This window comes from Primulina huaijiensis, chromosome 9 (genome assembly GCF_012295235.1).
Source record: "Primulina huaijiensis isolate GDHJ02 chromosome 9, ASM1229523v2, whole genome shotgun sequence".
In the NCBI taxonomy this organism is placed as follows: domain Eukaryota; kingdom Viridiplantae; phylum Streptophyta; class Magnoliopsida; order Lamiales; family Gesneriaceae; genus Primulina; species Primulina huaijiensis.
Window position 1 is genome coordinate 4,065,047 of NC_133314.1, and position 15,500 is coordinate 4,080,546.

The 15,500-nt window shown below is 35.5% G+C and overlaps 1 protein-coding gene across 1 annotated transcript; it reads right to left on the minus strand.

The window, feature by feature from the left end:
• Nucleotides 1-262: 262 nt before the first annotated feature.
• On the minus strand, nt 263-4,150 carry LOC140984041 (potassium transporter 5-like). Its single transcript, XM_073451204.1, has 9 exons — nt 3,895-4,150; nt 3,607-3,829; nt 3,020-3,268; nt 2,889-2,927; nt 2,548-2,808; nt 2,392-2,444; nt 2,126-2,240; nt 1,771-2,025; nt 263-1,456 (listed from the first exon to the last, which is right to left on the minus strand). Exons 1-9 carry the CDS (start codon nt 4,060-4,062, stop codon nt 378-380), a joined length of 2,442 nt encoding a protein of 813 aa, XP_073307305.1. The 5' UTR covers nt 4,063-4,150; the 3' UTR covers nt 263-377.
• Nucleotides 4,151-15,500: the final 11,350 nt, after the last annotated feature.

Genomic DNA, 15,500 nt, shown 5'->3' on the forward strand with positions numbered 1-15,500 from the left:
CACATGGAGAAACGTGAATACATTTTACTTNATAAAGCACACTCGAGCTCTAAAAATAATATTGAAAGAGACGTGATTGTCAAAGTAAACAAATTGTGCCGCCGATGAAGAATAAAAACACAGGTTCCGATCAAATGAAAGAGACGTGATTGTCAAAGTAAATGAAAATGGAAGAAGACGTAAACGGCAAAGTCACTCCAGTAATTCAAGAAATCGGTGGACAGAGGCAAAGTGGGTAAATAGAAAGCAACACCAGAGACTATAAAGTATATCAACAATAGGAAACTTAAACACTTTTACAGATGGAAAGATATAGTAGAATAGATATACATCACTCATAAATAAATACAATAAAAGAAAACACAAATATAATGTATTCAAATTTCATAATTCATTCCAACTTTAAGAAGTCTTGTCTGAGGAATGGCCAATAGTTTTCCTCCATTCCTGAAATTCTTCCTAAGGAAACTGTAGAGATAGTTTATTATTATCTTCTTGAGCAAAGAAGAGTCCTTTTTTGCAACCACTTCTGCTTCTCCTATAAGATAAAACACACCTTGATCCATTGCTTTATCAACAAATTGCACATGTTCTTCAGCTCCCTGAATCTGAGCAAGTGGGATGTTGATCATCCTACTACCTGAACTAACAGACTGAATCGAACTTGACGAAATATGAGAGGTGATATTATAATGATCCGGTGTCGATTGTTCGGTGGGTACCACAACAGAAGAAGATGACTTTCTGGCATTTCCTTCGCCCAATAAGCCAGAATGTGTGATGGTTTTCACCTCATGGCCGTGCCCGTGCATCGGTTCATTTTCAACTACTCCGTCATGTATGAGAAGTTCATGCCTTATGAACTCCTTCAACTTATGAATTAGTTGTCGTTCAAATTCTTGTGGTTCCTCAATTGCATCCTTGTATCCATACCTTGCTACACATCGGTAAACATGGTAGTCTCTATGCTCGATTTGTCTAAACAAAAACCGCTCCTCGAGCGCAATGTAGCTAATAGGAATAGCCTTTATTGAGACCATTACTACAACAGAATGGATGCAAGGGACATTAGAAACAAAGTGAGAGAATATTGGTGGGATTCCTTGAACAAGTTCTGAATACAGAAGCCCAATGCCTGGTAGCCTCATTATGTCTCTGTTTTTTGCCAAGTCCCTCACATACACACTTGAAACCTTATTTTTCATTTCGAATATATAACGTTGTTGTTGCGCATAATGCCATGTACCCATTATTATCATAAGCACCAAAGAGAAACCCAATGGGAGGTATCCTCCTTGGGTAAACTTGTAAAGGACAGATGATAGATATAGGAGCTCGATCGACATGAAAACTAGGAAGAACAAACAGATCCACCAAATCTTCGTCTTCCATATAAATAGCATTATCAACGTAACGAGAGACGTTGTTATCACCATCACGGAAACAACAGCTATACCTACAATTAATATGAACATTATACCATGTTACTTATCATGTTATATCACTATATATACAAGAAATTCTGGTTATTTAAGAAGTGTTATACAGTACAATTATATATGGTGGGTAAGAAAACATAACACATGAGTTAGGTTGTTTGGCCATGAAGATTTAGAAACAAACATCAACCCATTTTATTAGTGAAGATGTCCTCGAAAAATTATGATAGGATATAATTCCTTTATGAATCATAATAAAACCATATAATAGAAATATCAATACTGTTCTTTGAATTCTAATAAAAAGTAAAAGTTAGTTTGATGATTTTACCATAGGCATTGCCAATCCTTTCTGTCGATTTGAAACCAAACGTCACGACGATACAAGCGATCATGAGAATGTAGTTGATATCAGGAATGTAGACTTGTCCTTCATATTTAGCAGAAGTGTGGACAACTTTTACTCTTGGGAAACAACTTAGGCTGAGGGATTGGGAAATGATAGAAAATGCTCCAGATATCATAGCTTGACTAGCGATAATGGCTGCGGCGATCGCCACAATGAACGTTGGCCAATAAAGTGGATCTGTACAATATCATGTAGATGAAAATGCTCAAAGTTTGACATAAAAAGTAGATGAGATTTACACTTGTGTTCCTATAGGATTATTCTAGAGAGAAATTACCTGGTATGGAGGCATAAAATGTGTCCTTCACTTGATCAGGGAACTTGGAAAGGTATGCGGCTTGTCCAATATATGCAGTGAGGAGAGCGGGAAAAACAATTCCTGAGAAGCTAATCTAAAGTGAAGCAAAAAGGAAATTCCTCAGACGAAAAGAAACAGATTTCATTTCAAATAAAATTACTTAAGCAGGCTACATACTATTCATGCCTCGATCGGATTCAAGGATCCACACTAATGGTACTCTATATAATGGACTCGCTACTTACTTGTACGGCCGGCAAGTTGAAATGGCCTAAGTCAGCAAACATGGCCTCAGTCCCTGTTGAAAATTTATGAAATGAAGAGACGCACATAGGTTGACTAGTGAATATCAAACAATTTCCCAGAAGACAAAAGAAGATATATTCATAAATAGATATTACCAGTGATGCAAAGAACAATTCCACCAAGTGATACCCAGGCGGGGTGACCATTTCTTTGGAAGTAACTCACGATGTACATAGGATTGAAAGCTCGCAACACACCGGGTTCATGCTTGAATAAGTTGTAGACACCGATCCCACTTATTAATAAAAACCATAAGCAGATTGCAGGAGCAAAGGTGGTACCAACTTTATCGGTACCGAATCGTTGTACGCAGAAGATAACAATCAATATCGCGATTGAAATATAGGCAGCGGTATCTGCAAAGTTATATATATACATATCATTTATTCTTTAATATAAATCAAGAACACAGAACAAGAATAAAAATTGCAGTTACCTTTGCCCACACCCTTGATTCCATTAACGGCAGAAAGGACTATCAATTCAATCAACAAACGAATTAGGAGAACCACCCGAGTTGATTAATTTAAAGCCCATTTTTTACGACAATTTAATGAGGATATATACCTGAGATGCAGGGTGTAAGAACACCATCACCAATAACCATGGAAGTCCCAAGAATCGTGCAGAGGAAAAGCATGACTTTAGCAGTTTTGCTCTTCTCAAGCTTCTCTTTTATCTTTTGAGCCCTCCGAAGATGCGTCGATGGGGTTTCGAGTCTATAGTTTGACAGTTCGGCATCTTCAGGTTGATTTTTCGGTATCAGGCTCACATTCGCATACCTACATATTAAGGAATACAAGGCAAATGTACCCCCTGCAACATGCACACCGTGTGAATTTCATTATTACATCTAGGATAATCTTATATATTGCATGGATTTGGGAAAATCACAATTTAGTTCGTTAAGTTGACATGTTTTGATCCAACTTACAAGATCACTTCTATACACCATACTAACAATAGTGGCCAAGTTGACTTTTTTGGTGTGTATATGTTAAGTAAGAAATCGTGGGTTCCAATATATGCAAAAATAAAAAAAGTTATACGGAACAACAAATTGGTCTCAGCTAAACATACAAAAGAACAAATAAAGACAATTATCTAAGTCTTTTTCGAAATAAAAAATCGAAACAACGGTTTAGATAACATACCATCTCCATGGTCATTAGCCCTCAAAACAAGGAAGACATATTTGATCATAGGAACAAGCACAATGGTATAAATGATGAGCGACAGAGCTCCAAGTATGTCGTCCTTATGCTGAATCTCGTTGGGGAAAGTGGAAGCGTACACATACAACGGCGAGGTCCCGATATCTCCATATATGACTCCCACGCTTTGGAATGCCAAACTAAATGTCCTGCCCCAACTCGCCTGCACAATAAAAAAAGAGTTAGCAGCCTAGTGATCGATGAGCACTATAACGAGGAATAAAGGACCTGGCGAGAGGAGCCGCCATGTTTGGAAGAGATATTTCCGGCCTCCATGTTCAAGGAGTCGACGCGACGGAGCCTGCCCCATGAAGATTTGCGTTCCTTCAAATGGGTATTTGTTGCTGGTGCTTCTGTCTTCTCAAGATCATGAGAGTCAAATTCCTGATCCGCCATCGCTATACGTTTCGTCGGAGCTTGCTAGCTGCAGGTGCTGATTTATAGGGTTGAGTCGCTGGTACGTACGTGGACGTGCGTGGCATTTTTTTAGTGCATTATTTGTCTTTGACTGATTATTTTAATTGGAATTATGAGGTGTGCCTTGAATATTAAAAATCACTCGCACATCGTAATTGTAACTTTTTTTTGTCCCATTTGCCATTACGAGACATCCAGATAAAAACAATTAAAAATACACGAAAAGTTATACAATAATGTCTTATGTGTCAATTCTTTGAAATGTATCAATTACTTGATTCGACTCGTAAAAAATATTATTTTTATGTCAAAAGTATTAGAATATGTCACGCTTTGATCATGGATCCGATGGCACTCGTAGGCGAGCGGTGAATCCTGACTATAATGTATCAGCTCTTACGTATATCAAAACTACACTCAAGTTCGCCACTTTATAACCCGCATGAAGTCGGTAATTGAATCAAATTGCAGTGCTAGTACACAACGCCTCCATGATGTCCTGGGTCAAAGAGCTCATGGTATACAACTACAATCGTGGATTAAATCATTCGATAAATGATAACCACTTGGAAAGTTCGAGAGAAGGTTGTTCAGTGTCTCATCCAATGAGCAACTATCTGCATGAATGGAAAAATACATACCCTTACCAATGAAACATGGAATTCGCATCGCAGATGCAAGTCTCGAGCTCGAGCAACCTTTATCCTTGTTTTTTTACGGATGAATCGACTAGGAACAAGTTTAGAATATACAATATACTTCTTAATAAATTTCATTATTTATGTTGTGAGATATACGCCATGGTACTATAATATACTCAATGGTTTTATATATGTAGCTTGTATGTGTATACAAATTAAGTAAATAACATAAGTGGATAAAATCATAAATATTATTAAATTAAAATTTTTTTACACAAGAGTCAATAAAGCAAAGTCACAAGTTGTTTCGTGGGATACCTACTCTAACTACTCCCACTTGTCCTGTAACCAACTCCTCGTAGATCTCAAACTCATTACTTCAACATGCTTATCAAACAATGGTCCTGACAAGATATTCGTAAGTGAATCAACAACGTTATCTGTGGAGGCAATTCTTTACTGATACATCTCATTTTCGCACAATCTCCAAGATGATGTGAAACTTCCTTAGTATATATTTGGATCACTGATGAGACATCGACTCCTTTTTTCACAACGACAACAGTGTTGTCACAGTATACCAGGACTAGATAAACTAAATTTGGAATAACACCCAACTCTTGTACGAAATTCCTAATGCAGCTATGTATCCGACCTCAGTGGTTGAATCTGTTGTGGTATCTTGTTTGGAACTTTTCCAGGAGAGAGTACCACCATTGAGCTTAATACAAATCCAGAGGTTGATTTCGAATCATCCACACTTAATTGAAAGCTAAAATCAATGTAGCCTTCCAATTTTAATTCTACACCTCATAGACCATCAACAAATTCTTAGTCCTTGTCAAGTACTTAAGAATATCCTTCACAACTTTCTAATGTAGTGGACCGAGATTCGACTTATATCTGCTTGTAACACTCATTGCAAATGCTGCATCCGATGGAGAAGATATCAAACCATATATAATATTACCAATGACAGATGCATATGAAATGCGTGTCATGGTTTTTATCTTCTCATCAATCTTAGAACATATAGATTTGGATAGAGTCATACCATGACACATTGATATATATCTTCTCTTGGACTCTTCCATAAAAAATCTACTTAGTATGGTATGAATATAAGTGGATTAGGTGAGCCCTAACATCCTTTTTTATCTATCCTTATAGGTCAATATTCCTAATAATATGATGCTTCACTCATGTACTTTATGAAAAAATTATTCGCTAACCAAACTTTAGTTGATTCCCAAAATCATACACCATTCTCAATGAATAGTATTTCATCAATATAAAGTACTAGGAATATCACTGTACTCCCACTAATCTTCTTGTATGCACAAGGTTCCTCAGGATTCTTAACAAAATCAAACTCTTTTTAAATATTATCAAATATGATGTTCCAACTCCTCGATGTATGTTTGAGCCCATAAATAGATCTCTGAAATTTACATAATTTATGCTCACTTCTCACTTATGTGAATCCTTCAAGTTGATATATGAAAATCTCTTCCTTAATATCACCATTAAGGAACGATGTTTTCATATTCATTTGTCATATTTCATAGTCATAACATGTTGCTATGGCTAGCAGTATGCTAATGGACTTGAACATTGCGATTGAAGACAATGTTTCATCCTAGTCAATTCCTTGCCTTTGAGTATATCTTTTTACTACCATTCTAGCCTCGAAGGTCACTACTGCCCCTTCCGCCCAAAGTTTCCTTTTGTAAATCTATTTGCATCATATGTGAGCAATGACCTCAGGTGGATCTACTAAGGAACATACTTGATTTTAATGCATGGAATCCATCTCGGACTGTGTAGTTTCAAGCCATTTAGTTAAATCTTCATTTGATAATACTTCTTTGAAGTTCCTTAGATTACAATCAAGTTTGGTCTCATCTTAGACCTCCTCAAGTAGCAAGTTCATCCTCATATGTTGCCTTGAGACTCTTTCAAATCTCGCAGGAGTATGTACTTCTTCGACCAACTGTTGGGACGTGAGTTCTATTATTTCAGGAATGAGTGTTTCTTGAATTTTCTTGAATTCTATCATTCCACCTTTTCTATCTGATAGAAACTCATTCTATAAGAAGATGACATTTCTAGAAACAAACAATTTTATTTCTTTAGACGCATAGAAATAATATCCAATTAAACTCTTTGGATATCCCACAAAGTAATAGAAATTAGATCTATTACCCAATTGTTCTCCCACTATCTGATTTAAGTAAGTGGGGCATCCCTAAATTCTAAGATAAAAATATTTAGGAGGCTTTCCCATCCATATCTCATAAGGAGCTATCCACTATCTTTGTATAGACATTATGCTACAATATTGTCGTAGTCTCAAGCACAAATACCAAAAAAGATGGGGAAAATTCAGTGTATCTCATCGTAGATCGAACCAATTCAATAAATGTTGGATTACAACGTTCTAACACACCATTCAACTGTGGTGTCACATGAGAAGTCTACTTTGAGATAATCACATTTTCTTTAACTGGTTTGAACAGTTAGATAAAAACGAAAATAAGACGTTTGAAATTTAAATTGATAATTTATACTTGATCATGATTTCAATTAAGGAACTTAAAACAAATTAAATTTAGTCAACGTATGGGATAAGATCAGTTTATTCAAACACTAACTGAGCAGTTCGAAACTGATTCAGTTCAGTTTATGAAAAAGTGACTGTTGTCTTATCAGTTGACTTATTGAAATTCAACATTCCCCCTAAATTAAGCAATTTAGATAAATCAACAAGTCCTAAGATATTTCCAAAGTAAGAAACTTAGTCTCAGGTAATGCATTAATGAAGATATCAGCTGCTTGTTGTTCAGTTGAGATATACTCCAATCTGATGTCCTTCTTGAGAGCATGATTTCTGATGAAGTGATGTCTGACATCAATGAGCTTGGTTCTGGAGTGAAGAACTGGATTGTATGTAATCGCAATGGAGCTGGTGTTGTCATAGAAGATCGGTGACTCTTCAGCTACTACTCCATAATCTTTCAGTTGTTGTTGAATCCAGAGCAGTTGACCACAACAACTTCCAGCAACTAAATATTCAGCTTCAGTTGTGGAAGTAGCGATGAATATTTACTTTTTGCTGAACCATGAGATCAATATGTCTCCTAGAAACTTACATTATCCACTTGTACTTATTCGATCAAGCTTACATCCTGCATAGTTTGTATCTGAATAGCCAACTAAATTGAAAAATGAGTCTTTAGCATACCATAAGCCCACATTCTGTGTGCTTTTCAGAAATATCAATATACATTTAGCAGCTAGGAAACATGATTGTTTAGAATTATTCTGAAATCTAGCACATAAACAGACAACAAATATAATATCAAGACGGCTAGCGGTTAGGTATGATAAATAACCTATTAAACCTATGTATAGTGTCATCTCAACTGATATTCTCCCGTCATCTTTGTCTAGTTTAATTGATGAGCTCGTGGGAGTGGATACAGCTGAACATGTTTCCATGCCGAATTTTTTCAGCAATTCTTTTGTGTATTTGGTCTGACTGATAAAAATACTAGTTTCCAGTTTCTCAACTTGCAAACCTAGGAAGAATGTCAGTTCACCCATAATGCTCATCTTGAATTTATCCTACATCAGTTTAACAAACTTATCGCATAATTTGGGGTTAGTTGGCCTAAATATGATATCATCAACATAAATTTGAACAGTTAATGAATGATCTTTCTTGGTAAATTTGAACAGAGTTTTATCAACTGTTCCCGCTGTAAAATCATGATCAATCATTATAGTCTCATACCAAGCTTGAAGTGCTTGCTTTAGACCATATTAAGTTTTATTACAATGATAAGCATGATTAGGGAATAAGTGATTAACAAAACCTGGAGGCTGTTCTACATACACCTCTTCTTGCAACTGACCGTTCAGAAATGCGCTTTTGACATCCATCTGATAAACTTTGAAGTTTTTGTAGGATGCATAGGCTATGAATATCCTGATTGCTTCCAGTCGAGCAACTGGAGCATAAGACTCGTCATAATCTATTCTTTCTTCCTGTTTGTTGCCTTGTGCGATCAGTCTTGCTTTATTGCGCACAACTGAATCATATTCGTTCAGTTTGTTCCCCTATACCAATTTGGTACCTATAATAGATTTTGAAGAGGGTCTTGGAACTAATGTCCAGACATTGTTTTGTGTAAACTGATTAAGCTCTTCTTTCATAGCAATGATCTAACTGGGATCAGTTAGAGCTTCTTTAGTTTTCTTTGGTTCAAGTTGCTAGATAAAATCAGAATGAATATATAGATTTAACATCTGATTTTTTGTTTTCACCGGATCAGACGGGTTATCTAATATCAAGTTCTGAGGATGGTTCCTGCTCCATCTGTATTTAGGATCTGCTTTTCAAGTTTGCAAGTCTGGTTCAGTTTGTAACTGACCAGTTCCTCCTGCTACAGTTGGAACAACATCAGTTTGAGGTTGAATATTTTCTAGCTGATCATCAAACTGATCATCAGAAGTTGTACCTGTTCAACTGGTGGTTCTACCACTTCTGGCTCTGGTGTTTGAAGAGAATTCTTGACAATATGATTTTCATTTTCATTGTCATCCTCCAAAATTATATCTGTTAAGCGATTAATCAGCTCAAATAGATCAGTTGGCTTATCAGTTAGCACATTCTCATCAAACACAACATGTATAGATTCTTAGACATTGAGAGTGCGTTTATTAAAAATTCTATATGCTTTGCTAACATATGAATATCCTAAGAATAATTATTTATCGGATTTAACATCGTAGGCAGTTAGGTGACTTGTACCATTATTATGAATGAAACATTTGCACACGAATATTTTAAAATAAGAGACCACACTTTTCTTGTCATGCCAGATCTCATATGACATTTTCCAATGCTTCTTATTAATCATCAATCTGTTTTGAGTATAACACGCGGTGTTAATTGCCTCTGCCCAAAATCTCTGAGATATACCAGAAGGAACTAGCATTGTTCTCGCTGCCTCCTTAAGAGTTCGATTTATTCGTTCAGCTACACCATCTGTAGTGGTGTTCTTGCAGCAGATAACTTATGCCTAATTCCTAAGTTTTCAAGAAATTGAGACAAAGTCTGATTGACAAATTCAGTTCCTTGGTCAGATCTTATTCTGTCAATACCAATTGATTTTTCATTTAAAAGTCTTTTAAAGAGTTTGATCAGTTGTGAAACAGTTTGATCTTTTGATTTTAGAAAAAATAACCTAAGTAAATCTTGAGAAATCATCAACAAACACAAGGGTGCATTTCATTCCCTCTAAGCTCATGACTGGTATTGGACCAAATAAGTCCATATGCATCAGTTCTAAGCATCGGGTTGAAGATCTACTTTCTTTATTTTTGAAAGAGGATCTAACTTGTTTCCCAAACTGACAATCTGAACAAATTTTATCTTTTGAAAAATCACATTTGGACAGACCAGTTACCAGCTCGCATTTGCTCAGTTGTGCAATGGCTTTGAAATTTATATGGTCCAATCTTTTGTGCCACAGCCAGTTTTGATATTTATTGGAATCAACTAAGCAAACTGGCTTATCGGGTGGATTGCTCCAACTCACTTTGTATGTGTTTCCACATCTGTTTCCTATCATGATTAAATCACCAGTTTCATTTCTAACTGAATATGCATGCTTACTGAATTCAACTGAATGATCATTATCACATAGTTGGATGATGCTGATTAAGTTATATTTCAAATTGTCAACAATTAATACATCATTGATGATAATGTTACCATGGATAAGTTTATCCTTACCTATGTTTTACCTTATGAGACATCCCCAAAACTGTTCTTAGGACCAGAATATTTGATCAGTTGAGATTTCAGTTCATCGTTTCCAGTCATATGTCTTGAACATCCATTGTCCATCATTTTTGGGTGCAATAAATGTCCCTGATTGGTGGAGAGATCGAACCATGGTGCTTGAGCTATTGTGCGGTTTAAAATATTTGAGTTGCACCATTACTACTAGCTATACCTTTTGGTAAAGCGGCAAGCACTCCGTCCTACAATAGGTATCAGAGCCAAGGTCACGAGTTCGATTCCCATTGATTACAAGGAGTGCAATTATTAGGAGGGAGATTGTTGGGTGCAATAATTGTCTCTGCTTGGAAGATAGATCGAACCGTGGTGCTTGAGCTGCTGTGCGGTTTAAAAGATTTGAGTTGCACTATTACTACTAACTATAGCTTTTGATAAAACGTCAAGCCCTCGGTCCTACAATGTACCATACTGAATCTTTTATCAATTTACATGTAACCTGCAATCACAAATAATGAATGAATTTGGTACCCAAATCTATTTGGGTCCAGAACTGATTAGTCCTTTGGGAACCCAGATTTGGATCAGTCGAACTGATCTACCAGTTTATATGTTCCATATAACATTTCATGATTCGTGTGACATGTTAGTGCTGTGAGGATTATATAACATGTTTTTGTACTCTTTTATCCTTGTTGTTCATCTGGTAACATTTTTTAACAGACTTGCTATTGTAATAGTTATAATAATAGTCTCTTGCTGAATTTTCGTTTAACATAACTAGACTTCTTGGGTGACTAGTTGTTTGATTCAGCTGAACTCTTGGGACTGTACCCAATTCCATGTCGCTTCGCCTTGTTCATATTCTCAAATGATTTTTGAGTTGGTTTTTATATCGAATTTTTGAACTCTGAATTCTCATGTACCATTATTGACTTAACAAAATGAATGTATTTTCATTTGCTTGTATTCAGTTTTGGCATTGTACTATTGGTTGAGGGTTCATCTTGGCTATCAAAGCTCAGACCAGTTTTATCTCCAACTGGTTTTTGTAATCCTTGCATTTCAGTCAGTGTAACTGACGACTTGTTCCAAACCTAAATCACTTCAGTCAGTTTAGAGTTTTCAGCTCTTAGCTGCTAAATCAACAAATCACTTTCATCTTTTTTAGTTTTCAGCTTAGCAATCTATTCTTCGACATTTAAGCTTTCAATTGACTTAAGACTATCAGCTGTGTCAGTTGAGGGATAATTTTTCTTTTCATTAGCTTCCTCAAAGGAGATAGCTAGTTTGCGGTACTCATTTACCATATCGTGCAATGTAGAAATGAGCTATTCTCGTGTGAAATCACTTGAGCTAAAGTCGAATGCCCGATCACTGCTGGACTCCAATTCAGCATCATCAACCATGAGGCATTTCACTTCCTCTTCGTCACTTGAGCTACTTGAGTTCTTAGTTTCAGATGCTTTACTGTCAGAGTCAGCTCATTTTGACTTGTTTTCTTCTGTTACTAAAGCTTCATGCTTCTTCTTGGATGACTTCTTCTCATCCCTAAATCTTCTTATGTGGTCGAAGAGCTTTTCACCCTCTCAAATGATTTCCTACTGTCTTTTTTAGGCTTTGGACAGTCAGCAATGAAATGCCTAGTCTTTACACAGTTGAATCATGCATTAGGTTCCTTCTTGGGTTCATTCCTATGATATTTCCTCTGAAAAGAACCTTGATTCTTCCTCATGAACTTTCCAAACTTTCTCACAAATAATGACATTGCATCAATGCTTAACTGTTCTGCTGACTTTTCCACTGAAACTGATGGTTCCAGTTTTAGTGCACTTAAAGCAGTTTTAACTGGTGGAATTGTTGACTCGCCTTCTCTGGTTTGCATCTCAAACTCGTAGGCTCTTAGATATGCAAATAGGTCATGTAATTCCACTTTGTTCAAATCTTTAGATTCTCTCATGGCCATGGTTTTAACATCCCACTCCTTGCGAAGGCCACGCATAACTTTCAGGCAATCTCTTTATTTCAAGTACATTCAGTTCATTCACTATGTTGCTGACTCTTTCATCAAATCACTCATTCATTCTCCAGCTTTCATTTTGATGTTGTCAAATTTCTGAACATCAACTGACAGCTTGTTTTCTTTTGTCTGCTAATTTACTTCGCATAACTGAATCAGCTTTTCCCAAATTTTCTTAGCTGACTTACACATTTTGATTTTGCTAAATGTGTTTTGTCCAGAGTTTTATACAAGATGTCATTGGCCACATTGTCCAAGTTAGCTTTCTCTTGTCTTCTGAGGTCCACTCATCTTGTGGCTTCTCTATTTGATGTGGTACACCATCAATAAGAGCAACAGTTGTATTGGCTTTCATGATCTTCATCGGTCCATCTATTATGACATACCACATGTCATCATCTTGAGCAGCTAGATGAATCTGCATTCTTATCTTTCAATCATCAAAATCTTCCTTGGAAAATATGGGAATTTTGTTGAAAGAAGACATGATGATCTGTATCAGTTTGAGCGTTTGTAAGTATTCAGAACAAGATTAACCACTCTGATACCACTTGATAGGATCAGTTAAGATAGTTCAAGTGTTTAGAAGGGAGGATTGAATAAACACTTAGGATTTTTGTACTCTTTTCAAATGTGTGAATCAGTTCTTTGAGGAACTGATCTTAGAATTTTGTTTGTCGATATAAATTAGTCAACTAATAACAGTGCGGAATGAGATTGAAATATAGACTGAATACTTAGGGTTGATGTGTAAAACTGAAATGGTAACTAAAACGAACACACATATTTTTATGGATGTTCAGAGACTTCAAATGCTTTTACGTCACCACTTCTATCACAAGAATAAGATTTTACTAAAAGACTTTGATATATTACAACAGATTGTAATAATCAACTCAGCTGGTCTTACACACTGTCAAACTGAAACACTTAGGCTAACAACTCTTTTACAGTAATAAACTGAAATGCTCTTAATTGGTAACCTGAGTGCTTTAGATAAATACAATGAATGTAGAGCTTGAGTGTGCGATCTGTAAACTGATAGAATACTTGAGAGATATATTGCAACTGACTGAATATTGTGATTTGATTGTTTCGTGTGTGTTCACTTGTTACCGATGACCTTCTTAAACCGATTCAATGAGCTATATATAGTCTTCGATCTCAACGATCGTATTGAATGCATTAAATGACAAATATCTGTTGAATCGTCTTCTAGTTACTTTATCTGACAGTAGTACGAGGTATTCAGGATGTTCTGTTCTGATTCATCTGTTCTGCTTCGTAACGACCTGTCGGTCTGTCTGCTGATACTTCAACTGATGATGTGGCCAACTGATTAGAAGTGAACTGATCGACCGATCAGTTCAGCTAGACATTTTCAGTTTTAACTGATGTCCTATCAGTTACGAATTCTTTAGTTGATAAGGTTTTTTCAGTTCAGCTCAAACGAAGTTTTCAGTTACGATAACTTGATTGTACGATCAGTTAGATTATTCAATTATTTTGTGGATTAATTTGTCAAACTCTTAAACTTTTAATATTCCAACAGTGACCCCTGAGAAGTTTATCAAGGTGCATGGGAGTAAGTACATATGTACGTGTAAAGATCCGTGTTAGTACAATGAGAACAATTGTTGAATATGGGGCAGTATAATTTCAATTGGGCTGCTAAAATCCAATTCTCATTCAGCTAGATGAAGCAGACAACTAATGAAAATATTTTCAAATTGCGGAAAGATTCTGCTGGAACAATTCTCAATTTCTTTTGTGTAGTGAATGTCATTTGTCTTTTGTTTTGTTTTGTTTCAAGGATGAGCGTAAGAAAATTAGTACTTTGGAGCCGCAGCTATGATTTTTGTCCCAAAACGACTAATAAATTCTGTTCAACATAAGAGAAATTATTAAACCACTTTGTATTTTATTGTTAATGTTGTCGGCATAAACTCCGAGACAATCAACTGATATACTGTGTTTGTCCTGGAAATATGTAATCTATAAGACTAAATTATTGCGCTATAAGCATGGCATGTCGCAAGGTAATCTTCATATATGTTACAATCATCATAAATCACAAAAACATATGTGAGATTGTCTCGCGACTCAACTTTGTGATACAGAGCTTTGATCCGAAAATGAAACATGTTATTTTTTATGTATAAAATATTATTTTTCATTATAAAATTATCTTTTTTTATATACGTTATAAAGAAATATTATGTAATATATGCTAATTTGAGTTAAAAAAATATTATTTTTAATGTCAAAAATATTACTTCTCACTGTAAGTATGGACTGAGTCAACACACCTGTCATATATAGATAAGTGAGACCATTATACATAAGAGGCCTAATTTTTATAAATTATCTACAATTTTATCCTTCTACGTCTTTAAAATGTATTTAACTTAAATTAGTCAAACACATTAATAACAGTTATTACGTTTCATAGATTATTAATATTGGATAGTAGGTGCTCGATTCGAAATTTATATTATGTTCGATGTACTCAAATATATATTCAAAATATTGTCATATTTTTTTAAAACAAAATATTTTCATAATATTCATGTCACAAATCGTAGATAGACTTACAAACATGCATGCTTCCTACTCATTCGCATGAACTATAATAAAAAAAAATTGGCTAACTTATACATCAATAATCTTACACGACTACATGGAGTTCCGGCAAGCATTCTGTTGGACAAAGATCCGACATTCCTATCCCATTTCTGGAAGAGATTTCAACAAGCCATGAAACTAAAGTTACTCTTAGTATGACTTATCACTCTCAAATTGATAGCCAAACCGAGATAACAAATAGAAACTATCGAGGATATGCTGATAGCATGTGCTCTAGATTTCAATGGTAATTGAACATATTCCTTTGATTGAGTTCGTTTACAATTGCATTTACCACAACAGCATTGCTATAACACCATAC